The sequence below is a fragment of the Rousettus aegyptiacus genome, unplaced genomic scaffold (genome assembly GCF_014176215.1).
Source record: "Rousettus aegyptiacus isolate mRouAeg1 unplaced genomic scaffold, mRouAeg1.p scaffold_m13_p_6, whole genome shotgun sequence".
Classification (NCBI taxonomy): domain Eukaryota; kingdom Metazoa; phylum Chordata; class Mammalia; order Chiroptera; family Pteropodidae; genus Rousettus; species Rousettus aegyptiacus.
This window is the reverse complement of record NW_023416309.1, coordinates 32,291,135-32,307,124: the sequence shown is the minus strand read 5'-3', so window position 1 is coordinate 32,307,124 and position 15,990 is coordinate 32,291,135. Positions and strand designations below refer to the sequence as shown.

The 15,990-nt window shown below is 36.3% G+C and overlaps 1 protein-coding gene and 1 long non-coding RNA gene across 8 annotated transcripts in view; one reads left to right on the top strand and one right to left on the bottom strand.

Moving 5' to 3' along the window:
• The window catches only part of KIF20B (kinesin family member 20B), a 68,874-nt gene extending 65,130 nt beyond the window's left edge, over positions 1-3,744 (bottom strand). For 3 of the 7 annotated variants that reach the window (XM_036223628.1, XM_016127941.2, XM_016127942.2), the window contains exons 1-3: positions 3,609-3,645; positions 2,544-2,609; positions 198-345 (exon numbers count right to left, since the gene is read on the bottom strand). In XM_036223628.1, the coding sequence (XP_036079521.1) occupies positions 198-345; positions 2,544-2,560 (165 nt within the window). In that variant the 5' untranslated portion in view covers positions 2,561-2,609; positions 3,609-3,645. Of the gene's footprint in view, positions 1-197; positions 346-2,543; positions 2,610-3,608 lie in introns of all 7 variants that reach the window. The other 4 variants (XM_016127940.2, XM_016127943.2, XM_016127945.2 and 1 more) reach the window with 2 other exon arrangements.
• A 9-nt stretch (positions 3,745-3,753) lies between these two features.
• LOC118603994 lies at positions 3,754-15,141 on the top strand. Its single transcript, XR_004951582.1, has 2 exons — positions 3,754-3,998; positions 14,946-15,141. It is a non-coding gene; the product is annotated as an uncharacterized LOC118603994 (long non-coding RNA).
• Positions 15,142-15,990: the final 849 nt, after the last annotated feature.

Here is a 15,990-nt window from a genome sequence, read left to right as displayed (position 1 = left end):
TCTTTCTTAAAAACCAGCTTAAAATCAATATCCCAAAAGGCTCGTCTTGAGGTGGCAAAACTTTGGTCCCCTTCAGAAGGTTGCTTTAAATCTACAAGTTTGGAAAGCTCTGGTCTAGTAAGACCTGTCTGCAAGTGTGTGTGCGCCATATACATTTCCACTCAAACATATAATCAGAGTAATTTTCCTGTACTTACCTCAGTGGTTGAAGCAACTAAGGAAAATTCACGAGAGAGATCAAGCTTGACGCTGTCAAAATTTATTTCCGAAGGCCTTGCAACTGGGTCAGCACTAAAAACATATGATGGTCTAGACACCCCATCTTGATTTAAATTAGATTCCATTCTGCAAGAATAATAGCAACTTCTTTAGACATCCTTAATAAATCAGCATGTAAGCCACTTATAGTTTAAAAAGTCTGTCCAGCCCAATATTTCCCCGCCCCCTCACGCATCACTAGATTTCCAGAGAAGGAAAACATTAGACTGCTTAATCTATAACATGATGACCCACGAAAAGAACAAAAGATGAAATTATTACACATTCTATCAAATACTATTGGACATAGCCTACCACTATTATTCTTATGATCCAACCTATGGATCGATTCATCAAAAAGACTTCATGAGTTAAGGTAATCCATAAAGTAAGACAATATAAAACTTTATGTTTCTGCCTGAAATCTTCTCAGAAATCAAATGGTAAGGATGGACTAAATTATAACCTTCTGTTATTTTAGTTATTTGGTGTCTTCTAAAGAATGTTACTTACTTTGTAATGTTTTAGGATTTAGGAGTTAAACTAAGTTACCTGGACATTTTCAATTGAATCCGTCTAAATAATGCAAGTGAAAAGGGAAATTATGTATGTGAACATATTCAAAACAGTACCTGACACATAATAAGTCTTAAAAACTAAAGGTGAATATGGAATAATGTATCAGTAAAATATTACAACTAAGTGAAACATCAAGTCACTAAACTTAAAGGTAAATAGGGGTAACCTTAACTGAAAAAATATTAACATTCAAATATTTACTGAGAATCTACTAGGTGCATAATACCAGGGAGAAAGAGAGAGTTCTCTACTGTTCTTTGACAATACTGTGAAATATCCAGGACAGTGACTCCCAAACTCAGGTTCCTGGCTCAGGAAGGTAGTAATGGGCATCCACAGGTGTTACATAAACAAGCCAAAAATGGCTCCTGTATATTGGCCTTACATTGTTCACTTCTTCACAGCAGGCCAGGAACATTAGTTCACAAGCCCACTGAGTACCAAACCTAAATTTTTACACATCCATTTGTTTTTAATATAGCTCGGATAAGCTTATGTTTAACCATTTATAACCTAACTCCTTTGGACATCTCATGAAACTGCATCCAACATTTGCTAGCCACAGATAAACCCAGGACTATCAAGACTCTAAGCCACTGCTGCCCTTTCTGACCCAGGGACTCGGACTCTGTACTGTGCTGCTGAGCAACACCACCTAAGACACCTTAAGTGCCCTGATTCTCCTCTCCCTACTCCAAGCTCTACTGCCCTCTTCCCCTTCTTGGTGGTTGTCCTTCACCCTAGTCTCAAAGGTTTCATGCTGTGGGGGACTTCTCTTGCATGCAATCCCGTCAGAGTGCTACCCCTATAAAGCTCCTACATGTGCTCTTGCCACTTTGTGGTCATATCGTTTTCCTTGATAAACCGTGAAACCCCCAAACTCAATACAACAAGTTTGTTTTTGTTTTTAATTGCAAAATAAAAGAAGAAGAAGAAATTATACCTTTACCTTCAACAAAGCCAAGTAAACTACAGGATCAACCAATCATACAGACAAGTTTAACACTTTTATTGCTTTTGTTTTTATTGTATAATCAGTAATGTAATGAAAGTGGAAAAATTACTTAATGCAGTTTGATAGAATATTTCAAACATGCAATTTATGGGTAAAAATTAAAAAACAGGTATCTGATGATAGAGTAAAAAATAACCACTGAATTAGAACGACAGGGGAAACGTTACAAAAACAAAGTGCTGGCTTGACATTTCATAACTAAGATTTCAAGGAAATGCCCAAGAAGCTAGAAGGTAAGCTTCGTTCTTTGCCTTCAATTAATGTTCCCCCCACTCCCCAAAATGTGATCTTTTATAAAATTACTAAATTAAAATGAATATTTGTTCCTAAAAAAAGGTTATAGTAAATTGTATTTGTTCATATGCTGTTTTCATTGATTAAACTGTCTCTTAACAACTATAAAATTGTTGAGGTGTACTATTACTTCCTGTACTTTTAGTTTACTTCTATTTATGTGTGGTCTCCCTAACTAGACTAGAAATTTCTTGAGGGCAAGGACCTCGTTTTATATAACTTTGTATCCCTTACAACACATTCAGAAATGTAAGAGTGATAAAAACTCCCTGTATAGTGACTTAAATAATAATAAAATCATCTGTACCAAAATAAATAAATAAATAAATAAAATTGGTACTACTCTTTTAGTGATCTTATCTTTAGCAACGGCAGGGTTCAAGATCTCATTTCTCACCTTAAGGCTGTTGCCATGATAGAGAAACTGAATATCTTCTCTCCAGTGAGATTCCATGGTTGAAGACTAGCAAAAAATTTTAAAAATTTGCTACTGAATGAGGATTCTGAGTATCATCAACAAAATACAGCCTGAAAAAAAGTCTTCATTAACTACTTGATGAGTCCTTTATATTACTGTGGAATCTGCAGTGTTAGGTCTTAGACAGCTAATAAAACATACACTGCTACGCTGCTTCTGGGTAAACATGCTACCTTGTTTTAAAAATAAAAGCAAACCTGAATTTGAATACCTTAGGCAAAGCCTGCTTAAGTCATGAACTTGTGTCAACTAGTCCTTCAGCAAGGAATGTTAGAGTTGTATCAGGCATGAATCACTGAAGCAGGAGGTGAAATAAGATGGGAGAAACTTTCTAAACTGGGGAATGATGACAGCATCATTACACTTAGCCACACACGCCTCCTTTCGCTTGGTACTGCAAAGCCCACGGACAAGCCCCAGGAACGGCAGCAGCCTGGACATGGCACAGATGGCCACAACAGGCCATATCACCTGCCAAGCAAAGTACTCAACCTCGGGGATTCAGGAAAATTAATTTGGCAGTAGAGGCCTACCCCTGAACAAAAGCAGAACAATAATAAAAATGTTAATGGTTGAAAACATTCAGTGCCTACTATACATCGGCACCTTCCTAACGACTTTACATATTATCGTTTTATCTTCACAAGAACCGGAAAAGGTAGATACTACTACTATCTTTTTAACGAATAAGTAAACTGAGGCTCAAAAAGATTAAACACATTGCCTCGCGTCACTCAGCTAATACACGGTGAAAACGAAATTTAAACCCCAACCAAGGTAATACGGCTCAACTCTCCAACGCGCACCAGGTGCCCTAGGCGCCCCCATCGCTCCGCAGCCCAGTTCCTGAGAGTAACCTCCAGGTCGTCACGAACCCCCCACGGACAGTGCTCACTGCCACAGAACCGTTTCCCCGTCTCGGGCGTGGTATGCGCGCAATCAGCCACCCCCTCCTCCGCACCATCAACCGGACCACCTCCTCACCTGCAAACGTTGCCTGGCCTGCCCGACCCGCGAGCAGCGCCACCAATTTGTAGTTTTCAAATTCAAACAATGGCGGCCAGGGCTGCGCACTGAACGCTGGGAGTGGGCGGAGCTTCCGGAACGACGCTGGTAAGCGCCGCAGGCTCGCGCTGTAGGTTTCTCACCTGCTTGCGAAAGCAGCTTTCAAATCTGAGGGCGAATCTCAGAACGCTGGATGACAAGTGAGCAGAGGTGCTAGTGGACGTCTAGCGAGCTTCTCGCGCCTCTGGGCACCTGGTGCCGGGTACGGCGCCCCCTCGCGGCCGCGATGTGTACCACCCTCTCTGTTGGCGGAGACGCAGATCTCGGATACCATCCCAGAGACAGTAAAGACTTGTTGGAAGCCCAGAGGTGAGACCGCTGCCACCACACTTAGCCCCGCGACTCCCCTAAAGACGAGTCGAAGAATAGCGGGGCTAGTCATTGCTCGGCCCTGTCTCTGTGGGCCAGCATCTGGAGAGTCGCTTAGAACAAGCGCCACCTGCACTCCGAGGGTCACTTTCCTCGCTGCATGACCCTACCTGTCTTCCGCAGGGACCATAATGGACGAAATAAATTTTTCCCAGAATAGATTTTTATAAGCATTTTCTTTCTTCCTATCTTTTCTTTCTGAAAATATAAAGCAGCTACCGCTGGGAGGCGCTGTACTGTGACAATCTAAATTCCACACAAAGGCAAGGTCTTTGCAGTGTTCAAAATTAAGTGCCAGGACATCTTTCTCTGCTTCTTTTAAAGTGATCTTCTTGTATTAAATAATGTCTTAAATTTGTATAAAAAGTAAACAGTGGAATTGGAATTGGAATCTGTGCAAGTAACCACTGCAGTCTACTGCCTCTCAAAGTGAGGGCCCGACACCCCTGGAATGCTATTAAAATAAGACTGAGTACGTAGCAAGCCACCTCCAAAAGCAGGACTAATGAAGTTGGTTTCTCAGTCCAAAAACTGAGTACATATTGATTACAAACGTTTGAATAACAGGTTTAACAAATATTTATCAAGCACCTACGATGTGGCAGATGTCTCCACCCTTAAGAAGCCTTTAGTCCAAACCAGCATTTCTCAATCTAGGATTCCCAGGGAGAATTAATCCCTAATTCCTTAAGGTACCCCTTGCATGGAATGTATTAATTTCTCTCCTGTGCATCTAGAATGGTACTAGTTCTGTACTGTCCTGAGAGAACTGAAAAAATAGTCACACAATTTTTAAATTTTTTATTATAGTTTATATGAGGAACCTGTGCACAATTTCCAAACAATATGACAAATGCTACGATAGAACTGTACAAGGAGTGATAAGAGCAGAGTGAGTGAGTATAATTTAAGAGTAGCAACTCTGAAGTCAGATTTAAGTTTGAGAAAAGCTCAACCACTTACAGGAAGTGACCTCAGGAAAGACTTTTATCTTCTTTGAGTCTCATACAGTTGTGAAAACTAAAATGGCATGTGTGAGTTATGTAATATAGTCCCAATGCACAGTACTTTTCATGATGGTGGTTATTTTTAAGAGTCTGCTTATTAAGTGACTATAATGCAAGCTCATGAATGTCTGTCTTGGACCACTATAACCTTGACACCTAGAACAGTGCCTTGCATGTTAATAGCCACTCAATAAATATTTTTTGATTTAGTAAATAGCATCTGCCAGGAAAGATTTTTTAAAGTGGCACATAGGCTAAAACGAATGAATGGGATTTGCCAGTGAATCACAGAGAGAGGCCATCCTAGGTGATGAAAACATGTGAGGCAACGAGAAAAAAAGAGCACATAAAAGTTTCCCAAAACTGTAGGTACATTGCGCAGTATGACTGTTAGTATAGCTAAAGTGGATACTGGCAGATGAAAAACGTAGGCCCTAGATCATAAAAGGCCTATGACATGCTCAAAAGAGTTGAATTTATGTTCTGTAATGCCCAGGAGGTTGTGCCCAGCAGAGACATGGAAGAAAAAGCAGAGGAAAGATTGTGTCTATAATATCTAAGTCTTACAAAGTGGGAGTCAAGAGATGAAGGAACAGAACATAGAAGGTTATTATTTATAGGTAAAAGGTAACCAGCAGCAGAAGAAAAATCACCATAATTCTCTTGAGCTAAATGCTGATCTGTCATTGTAGTAAGTAAATAGATAATATCTATAATTGATGCATGAAGAAATAATGTTAGAAGTATGTTATTCAAAGATATGAATAGTAACTGTCAAAAGAACTAAAAACAAATTGTTAGAGTGGTTTTTCTGGGAACCAGAACTGGAGGTGTGGATGACTGAGATTTTTATAATAAATTCTCTTTAAATATGTAGTAAACTTTTTTTTAATGTGTCAGAGGAAGCATTCCTCTTAAGCGCTTACTGTGTATCAGGCTATAAGACCCCATTACCTCCTGAGCCTGCAGAGATTGCATCACTGTCTATCTTTATAGAACATACTAAACCGGTACTTGCCTGAGAGCTTCTGTTCTTTCCAAATGTCTTATATAACAAGCTCCTTTTCATTATTCAATGTTCATCTTAAGCATACCCTCCCCAAAGAGGCTATCTTTGCTTACCCTACCTGAAATTGCTCCCTTCACTTCTCAAGTCACTTGCTACGTGAAATTGTGGCGTGGGAAAGAAAAGCACAGCACTAACATTTCAAGACCTTTTCTCACTGCTCATAACATAGCAAATACGAAAAAACAGAACATTTCATTACTAAAATAGAACTATTGAAAACCAAAATGGCAATCTTTATAGATCATGTCTTGCATTGTTTTGAAAATAGCACAAGGCAGTGCTGGTAAACCTTACATACATATTCTTCAGCACCAATTATAAACTTTCTAGTGAATATATCTTTTCCAAAGAGTTTTATTTCTGATGAGCTATTTCAAGGTTCTAGCTTTCTCAGAAAGAAGAAGTAGAATCATGCCAGTATGATCCTTTTATTTTAGAAAATATTGTCTTTATTTTATGCTTTTCAGATTTCAATTACTAGGGAAAATCAAGATGTCTTGAATACTTTGATTATTTTTGGTTAAGGGAAACCATTGAATGACTGTAATTAATAACAAGACAAATTTCAGTAAATTCCTCAAAAAATAAAATATTTCCTATGTACCAACAGGGCATTAGTAATATTGGGAAAAAAGAAGGATGAGAGGCAGAGAGGAAGAAAGAAAATGAAGAAGGAAAAAAAAAAAAGAAATGCATTTTTAGATACTTTTTGTTTTCAGTCATCTAAAGAAATATGTCTGGGTCTTTAGTCACAGAAGTATAGAAGATAAGGGACAAAAGTGGGCCTACAAATGATCTGGTTCAACTTTCTCATTTTATATTAAGAAAAAAGACAAGACTCTGAAAAATAAATGATTTGCCCTATGCTCATTAGTGAGTGGCAGAGCCAGAATATGAATAGACAGAATATAACCAATTTCTAAAAAATAGATATACAGGAAAAAATAATTAGTATAGTATGAGCTCATAGTACACAGTTTTTAAAAATATATGAACAAATTCTTTAGCAATAAAAAAATTAATATACTTCTTTTCGCCTCCTGAATTCTTTTTCATTCCATTTTCCCCCAAATTCTACTCTAATGTAGAAGTGTTTGTGCTCAAAAGGACTTAAAAAACACTCCTGTAGTTATCATGACAATTATTATACAAGTAGTTAGAACAATATAAACAATTAAAACAAAATAAATATAGTTGATAATTACTGAATATCTACATTTTCAGAAATCTCTTATTGACATTAATGGAGATTTATTTTCCATTAGTTCAGGTACTTATGAAAGAATAGTAATTCATGTCTAAAATGAAACAAAGTACCACTTCTACTGTATTGCTGGTTTTGATTGTTATAGATGTAAGCATAAAGTTACCTTACATAGAAAAATAATATAGGAATAGAAGAATTTAATTATAACAGTCACCCAGTTCTTTGAACTTTTTTCAAATTAGATGCCAAAAATAACAGTGATTTATTATTCAAAATTATTTGTAAAGATTTATCAGCTAATAATTTAATTAGGTTTTCTGTAATTTTGTTGAAAGTGCCAAGTTAGAAACCATTTAACTTATAAAGGATTTCATTACACAGATACTAGAGTCTCAGTCCCTGAAAATACACCAAAAATGTCTTTATCAAGGATTGTTAAGTGACTATTAATTATACCTTTTACTCTTTCACCCAGAGGCACTTTATTTAAACCAATATACTCAGTAAAAATTAGAAATATTAATTTCAATATGTGAGCTAATACAATATTTTTTATGAAACTTTTATCGGATGTTTTAAAAATATTTATTTCAAAATATTAAAGTTCTTGTTAACTGATTGTATGGGAAAATGTTGCCATATAACACAATTGCCAAAGCCAGTCTTTGGTGTCAAACTACTCAGTCAAATAAGGCTTATTTTCTGTCAGAAAAAGTCTGATTTTATTTTTTAGTTCAAGTTGATATGGTAATGTTTGTTTTAAGGAATAGTATCAAAAACACTGAGAAATAAGTTATAGAATCTGTGCTGTACAAAATATTTCTAAAAGCAGTCAAGCTTAAAATTATATAGCTCTAATGTAATTAATTTTACATTAGTTAATTAAAACAACGTAATACATTTTTCATTACCTACTTTGTAGTAATGCAGTGTAGCATCCAGCTAAAAGTAAAGTTATGTATTAAACAAGACTTATGAGAGTAGGTGTGATATTCTTTAAGAAATGTACACGTTTCCTAATGTATGATTTGCACTCTGATATTAAATTTTGAAATATAATTAAAAGCATGCTTAAAATTCAGAAACAAAGTCATTAATTGCATTAGATATCATAACCAAAACTTTTACATGTTTAATAAAAGATAAAGGTATATACTATTTATATTAATCAAGTTAATTAAAATTGGCTGCTGTAAAAAATGACTCCACACTGTTTCATAGCCCCAGTGATTGTGAGTAGAGTGACCGTACTGGACAGCTGCCTTCAGAACAGTGGCTCGGCTCCTCTCATCATTAATCTGCAGTACTGACTTCCATGGAACTAGGAGAAGGGAACAAGAGAGTTCAGATAATGGTGCAGAGGGGTTTAATAGTTTTGTTCATATTCCTTTGGTAGGAACCCAGGCATGTGGCCTTAGTCTAACTGCAAGGGAGGATGGGAAATGTGGTTTTCTGGCACACTCGGGAAGAGGAAACTGCATTGATAAGCATATTAGCCAATCTCTGCCGCATAGCTAATAGCTAATTGGCCTCATGGCTAGCATATTTGTGTGTTCTTATTGGGAGATAGTAAAACTGAATAATTCAGAAGTAAAGAAGGAATCGACCGTAATTGCAATAAATATTACATGAGCTGATTTGATAAACTACCTTTTGGATGATGTACAACTCATCTGAGAGAAATTTTACAAAACTTTTAACTGTGCATATTAACTAATATCTCTTTAAAAAGTTGGTATTCCTAAAAATTAATCCATACTGCCACCACCACTGTTTAGGCTATTGGAGGTGCTTTTCTTCCCAGCTAATGACAAGTGCTACGATGAGTGTTTTTTAAATAACTGAAAGAATTCCTTTTTTTAAAAAAAGATTTTTTTAAACTTGTCTTTGCTATCATAGGACTCTCTCGCAGGAGCGTTTGCATTCTTTGATGGTCCAATAGGGGGAGAGTCAGGGTCACCCGCACCACCCATTCTAATTTAATGCAGAATATCCCAACACTGGCCAAAATACCCTGGTCCTAAATCAACACTTGGTCCTTAATAGAAATATGTATTAAAAATATGAGCACTAAGTGGGTTTTTATGTGCTTTGATTAATTATTCAAGAAGCTTCCCTAAAACCAATTGTTTGAATTGTTCCTTTGTTGGTCAATCAGGAGATTTTTATTCCTTGGGACAATATACAAAGAAGATTCCAGATAAGTTGAAAGCTTGCCTTTCTTTTATAAGGTAGTAGAATGGACTGTAATGGAGGGAGAGGTAGGAATATGGAATGTTTGCTCAAGGCACAAGAAAGAGTATGTTGAAGTCAGGCTGGGAGGGAATAAGCAGAGCCACATAGTCAAATAGATGGGTGGATTGTAGGCTCTGTCACTTCACAAGTTTGTCACACTGGGCAAGGTCAACTAACCTTTCTGAGTCTGATGCTTCTTAAGTTCCAGCTTCTCTTAGGTACAGAAAATACCCAATAAATGGTGATTACAGTTACAATCTAACAGGTGAGTCCAATGTAGAGCAACAATGTGAAAATGATCCAGCCCCACCTAAGAAATATAATCTCTTCCTCTCCTAATCCTCATTAGATTTTATACATTGCTTGTATTTATTTGCTAGATTTTAAACCCTTTTGGAATTATAGGAACTATGCTTTACTCATTTTTGTAAATCCTTCAACCCAAAGAACTGCCGTTGAACCTAATGGGAAAAAAGAGAGAGACTTGGGACTGAATCAACAAGCTTCAGTCTTTACAATAGTTCTTATGAGACGTTTGATGGAGATCTAAACAAATACGGGGGATGATGAGAATGAGCAAGAAAAGTTGGCTCTCCAAGAAGAACTCATAAAATGGCACACAAAATAGGCCCCAAACCACAGAAGCTTAAAAATCATTCAAAATTCTGATGAATTCTAAGTCGAAGGAAGTATTTTAGTAAGATGCCTAAAATATATTTTAATTCTGACCTGGATTAGCAATAATTCTAAGCCACAGTAGGAATGTATAATTTGTGGAACAGTTGAAGAAAAACAAAACAATAAACCTTTCAAATGAGTGGATATTTAGGGGAAATTCGTGGGAGTGTTTGGGACATGTTTGAAATGAATTGTTTTCTTTCATTTTTTTCTGATTGCTCATTGTGGGGCAATATAACTAGGCAGATAAGTACCAAACAGATAATTTGGTATAAAAAGAAATATCTATGTTCAATAACTATAAATTTAGCATCTCCAGCCTCTTCTTGCCAAAGCACCTTCCTATTATCCAGCACTGGACTCAAGTACTGACTATGTCAGTCAAATAGCTAAGAGTATCAGGTCCTTTGCTCAAAATATTCCAACTCAAATCATCTTGGCAGACAATACTCCCCCCAACTCAAATTTCTTTGTTCAGTAAAGTAAATTTTAGGAGACTGAATAGAAGCAGAAAAGACAAGTAGCAGCTGAGTAACCCTGGACAAGTTACTAAATTAGGTCTCGGTCTTTTCATTATTAAAATAACATTTTTAATATAGGTCCACAATCTCTATTGCACAATTCAAAAATAAGACAAAAATAAAAAGATAAAAACCCTCTGAAACCTGGAAATGTTTTTGTTTTTGTAAGTTTGGCACTAGGTCTATTTGGCAGCAAAACCTGCTGTGGACAAATGTGAAACCTAGGTTATATCTCAGCACTCATGTCCATCAGTCATGTACCTTTTTCTATTTGCTGACATTTTGTGATTTGGGGATTAATTGCACTGTGAAAATGCCCAAAAGGGTTAAAGACATACCTGTGGGTGACAGTGAGAAGAAAAGGAAGCATCTGTCTTTATTAATAGCTCAGAAAGTGAAGTTATTACAGAGGCTTGATGATGGTGTGTCTTTGAGACATATTACTGAGGAATATGGTAGGAAACGACCACCATATATGACATGAAGAAGTAGAAAGACAGGTAGTTGAAATTTTACAGTAACGGTGGTAACCAATGAAAAAATTTTTAAAAATGCATTAGGCAAAAAATGAAAATCTTGACTGTGCATCAATTGAATGGATTCAACAGGAAAGAAGTAAAGATATGCCACTGACTGGTTTGTTGGTCATGAAATAAGCTAGAATATATCATGAAGAACTGAACATTGAAGATCTGTGTGACTATTCAGAAGTCTGGCTGCAGAAATTTAAAAAGTATCTTAAAATCTATGATGAAAAAGCTGATCATGAAACCACTAAAAATTACATTGATGATTTGCTAAGATAATATCTGCACAAGTATTTGCTAAGATAATACCTGCCCATTTTCTGTACTGGAAAAGTTTACTCTGGATTGGGCCACTCCATGGCTTCTGTGTGACCTGTGATGTCAAGAATCTTTGAGAGGTTGGGGTCCCAGTCCCTGGGATTCAATATCCCAAGGTACACTTCACCACACAGCCATCCTCTCTGAGCACTTTTCTCTGGCCACTGCACTGAGAGTACTCAGATCTCAGGAAACCTCTGTCCACCAGACACTCCTTTTTTAGTGACAAGGAGGTATTTATTTCTTCTTTCTTGTTGCCCTTCAAGAGTTTCCCTTTCTCCTCTCCTTCAAAGATCACCTAGCCGAATCTAGGAGAGTTTGAACTTTTATAAAATAAAAGTTATTCCATGGAAATGTTTGCTTTCCTTGTGCAGAAATCCCCAAGGTAAGAAAATACCAAGAATCTTCTTCTTAGAGTGAGCACAGGATAAAAAGAATATGAAAAATTGATTCTCAATTTTTCCTGCTGCAAAAAACTTAAATAACTGATTGATCCACAGCCTCACTGTAGTAAGAGCTATGTGCATCCCTTAAATAGAGCACACATGCAAAGTTCAACCTGCACTTGTTGCAGAGAGCAGCAGCTGCAGGTCGCAGTTGAGAGCTGCCCTGTGACCTCCCTGATGGTGATCAGATGAGATCCAGGGACTTATGTTTTAACAGAGTCTGCAATTTAAATCCAGAACTTTATCACCTACAGAGGGACATTCACGTCTTATACTATGTAAATACATTGTGTCCCAAGGACAGAATCCAAATTATTTCAATATAGTAATTTCAACATGGTTTACGTTTATGTAAAACTGTGCTTGCCAGAAGCAGAATTACAACACTATTAATGAGCACTTAAATGGAACAAACCCTGGCACCTGCTCAAATTGTAATGCATTATGTAAGGAAGATATAAAATGAAATGACTTTTTACACACAAATGCGCTTTTAGGAGATTTTCGAATTATATTCCTTTGAACAATAATTTCATATTTCTAGGTGGAAGACTTTTAATCTTGTTTCAGACAACCAAGAATTTCATTTTGTTCTAAATTAATTTACTTGCAATGCTAATAGGAATTTTTTGTTATTACTCAGGAATTAAATTTTAAATAGCTAAGGAGTTAAATCACAGAGAAAACAGAGCCATCTTTTAATTTTGGATCTATCTTTATTTTTATGTTTACAGTAATGTTTTTGTATTGACCGCAACTGTCAAAAACACATTAAAAATAAAAAAGCAGGGATGGGGCGGTAGTGTGAGTCCTCTGAACAGCCTCAATAGGATTTTTGATGTTCAGGTTTTCATAAGTGAGACCCTTGGACTCACCATCTTTGTGATGACTCAGTTCAGTTTAAAACATTTTAGATGACATAAAATATGGAAAGAAAAAGTTCAAGAAAATTGAAGTACAAAGAAAAATTCTCCTGAAGATACACCACCCAAAGAATGACTACTGTTAACATTTTCATCTGTTTCTTTTGGGGTGTTTTCATAGACATATGTTTCAAATTTCCACTATTGTTTCTTTTGCCTGTTTCTTTTATAGTCAGGGTCAACTTTGCATTCTCTTTTTAGTTCTTATTACAAAATAAGCATTTTCCTCATTTAAAAAACTGGCTTTTCAAAAGCCCTTCTAATGGCCGTCTGTTAGTCTGTCACATGGCCGCATTACAATTCACTAGTTCTCTCTTAATGGACATAGAAGGATTGTTTTCTAGCAAATCCATTCTCCCGGATTCCATACCTTGCCTCTCAAACCGACATTGGCGTATGTGGCCAACTACCAGGGTTTTCTAGATGCCACAAGATAAATATCTTCTTAGAGTAATCAATTTTTCACAAAATTGAAAGAGGAGATTCATTCTAAAATAAACCCAATCAAGATGTATTAAGAAATAGAACTAGAAATGAACTTTTAAGATAAAGCAGGAAAAGGTTTTTAAAAATTAAATGAAATGTGGCTGAAGAGGAAATGATTTTGTTGACATATTAGCAGAACTATGTGATAGTCTTTTATAATATTTAATTTTACATCTTCTGGATGTATATGTAAGAAGGCAGTGTCTGTATGAATACATAGGAAAACAAACCAAACCAAACCTTGCTTTGCTTCTGTTGAATTTCTGCTCCATTTTAAGTATGCATATATTTTGCTTATATTTTATATAATGAAACAAGAAAAGTGCCCTTTATTGTTGAACATGTTGGCATAATTTTTCTTATATTTCTTTCTTTTTGTATTATTTAAAGTAAGTTTTCTGTATTTCTTTTTTATCGGAAACATCGTATGTTTAAAAATGGATTTATGCAGGGACTTTTATAACTCATTTTTCCTAAAAATTAAAAAATATGTGATTTTAAAAATTATGTAACATAAAATTTACCTTCTTAATCATTTTTAAGTGTCCAGTCCAGTAATGTTAAGTATATTTACATTGTTATGAAACATCTCCACAACTTTTTATATTACAAATTTGACACTCTATACCTATTAAACAACTCTTCTTTTCACCTTCTCCTTAGCCCCTGGTAACCACCATTCTACTTTTTCTATAACTATGATTGCTTTAGATACCTCATATAAATAGAATCACACAATATTTGTCTCCTTGTGACTGGCTTATTTTACTTAGAATAATGTCTCCAAGGTTTATTCGTGTTGTAGCTTATGACAGGCTTTCCTTCCTTTTTAAGGCTAAATAATATTCCTTCACATATATATGTATGTGTGTATATATGTATATATATATGTATACATTCATCTTTTGTTGAGCACATGAGTGGGCAAATATCTCTTTGAGACCCTGTTTTCAATTCCTTTAGATATATACCCAGCAGTGGGATTGCTGGATCGTAGTTTTTTGAGGAAGCTCCATACTATTTTTTATAGCAGTATAACCTATTTTTTAAAAAAGAAGAAAGGGCAAAGAAATATCCTGCTTGTAGAGGATTATGTTGGACCAACACCTTAGATTCATAAAGGGCAAGAATTCGATTCCCCAGCTTCCACTATTTCCATTCCTTTCCCTGACAAAGCTCTGATTTTGTTCAGGTGTTTACTCTTCCATCAGAAGGCCCATGGCTCAAAGGAATTTAACCTCGTCCCCTGCTTTGGAAGCGTATCTTGCTTACTTTAGACCTCTCATGATAATCTCACTACCTTGCCACTGAATGGTGTAGGAACTCAGACTACAGTCATTCAGGAGACAGCTTTCCCTTGAGGAGTGTTATTGGCAGAGGAATGGCATGTCACCCACGCTTACCCAATCAGACTGAAGGGAAAGGTTTCTGTAGTACGACTGAGTGAAAGGTTTTCTTTTTCTCTTGCAGAACATGAACAAAGGGATGTGTGTCCCCATATACTCCCTGAAGCCATTTATTAACAGTGGAGGCCTAATCTGGAGACAAAACTGATACACAAAAGAAGACTGAAGCAAGAGAATGCCAAAGGAATAGAGTGGCACCCCCATGGTACTGGGCCTAGAGACCTTAACTCTATTAATAAACTTATTCATTGCTTAAACTAGTTTGAGCTGGGTTCTCTGTTCCTTGCAGCTCAAAGCATCCTATCTGATTTAACTCTCTTCTACTGTTCATAAACCCTAGGGGAAATTTTTGAGAATCACTTATTTATCTTACAACTCTGAGGTCAACACCTGCTCTTGCTGCATTTCTTCTTTATACATTGACTTGTCAATGTATTCTCACAACCATCCCCGGGGACATCTGCTTTGGGACATTTTAAAATCTGAGAGGCGTTTTCTATTCTGTTGGCTGAAGGTTGGATGAAGAAGGGAGTGATTCCTCCTGCCAGGAGAGGGCTGTGACTAGATCTAATCTACAGGAGGAGTGGTAACTTCGGAGGGGACAGAGTGTAGTGCAACTGCTAGCCAATTCTGTACTTTTATGTGAATTAGAAAAAAAAAAAAGTCCTACCCCAGATATTTTACTTCCATATGATGGTAAACTGTCATAATACATTGATTTTGTTAGCACAAAACATTATTCCTTCATTTGCCAGAAAATTGTCATAATGAATATACAGTATATGCTATCTAGGGTATAAATAGTTCTCTCTTAGATCTGGAACTGTTGAGCCTGGCACCATCTGGACAAAAGAACATGGCAGCCTATTATAGAGAGACAGAACACAGCATGCAGAACAGATGACAGAGCTGCTGGAGACATACTTACAGTCCATTTACTTTTTGTTCAGACATTATTTTGATAAGTAAACAACTTTAACAAATAAATTGGGGAGATAAGGGTTTTTTTTTAACTTTTTATTTTAAAATAATTTCAGACTTGCAAAAAGATAAAGAAACCAATTTATCACCAAAACCCAAAATACAGTGCTCATATATCCTTCACCCAG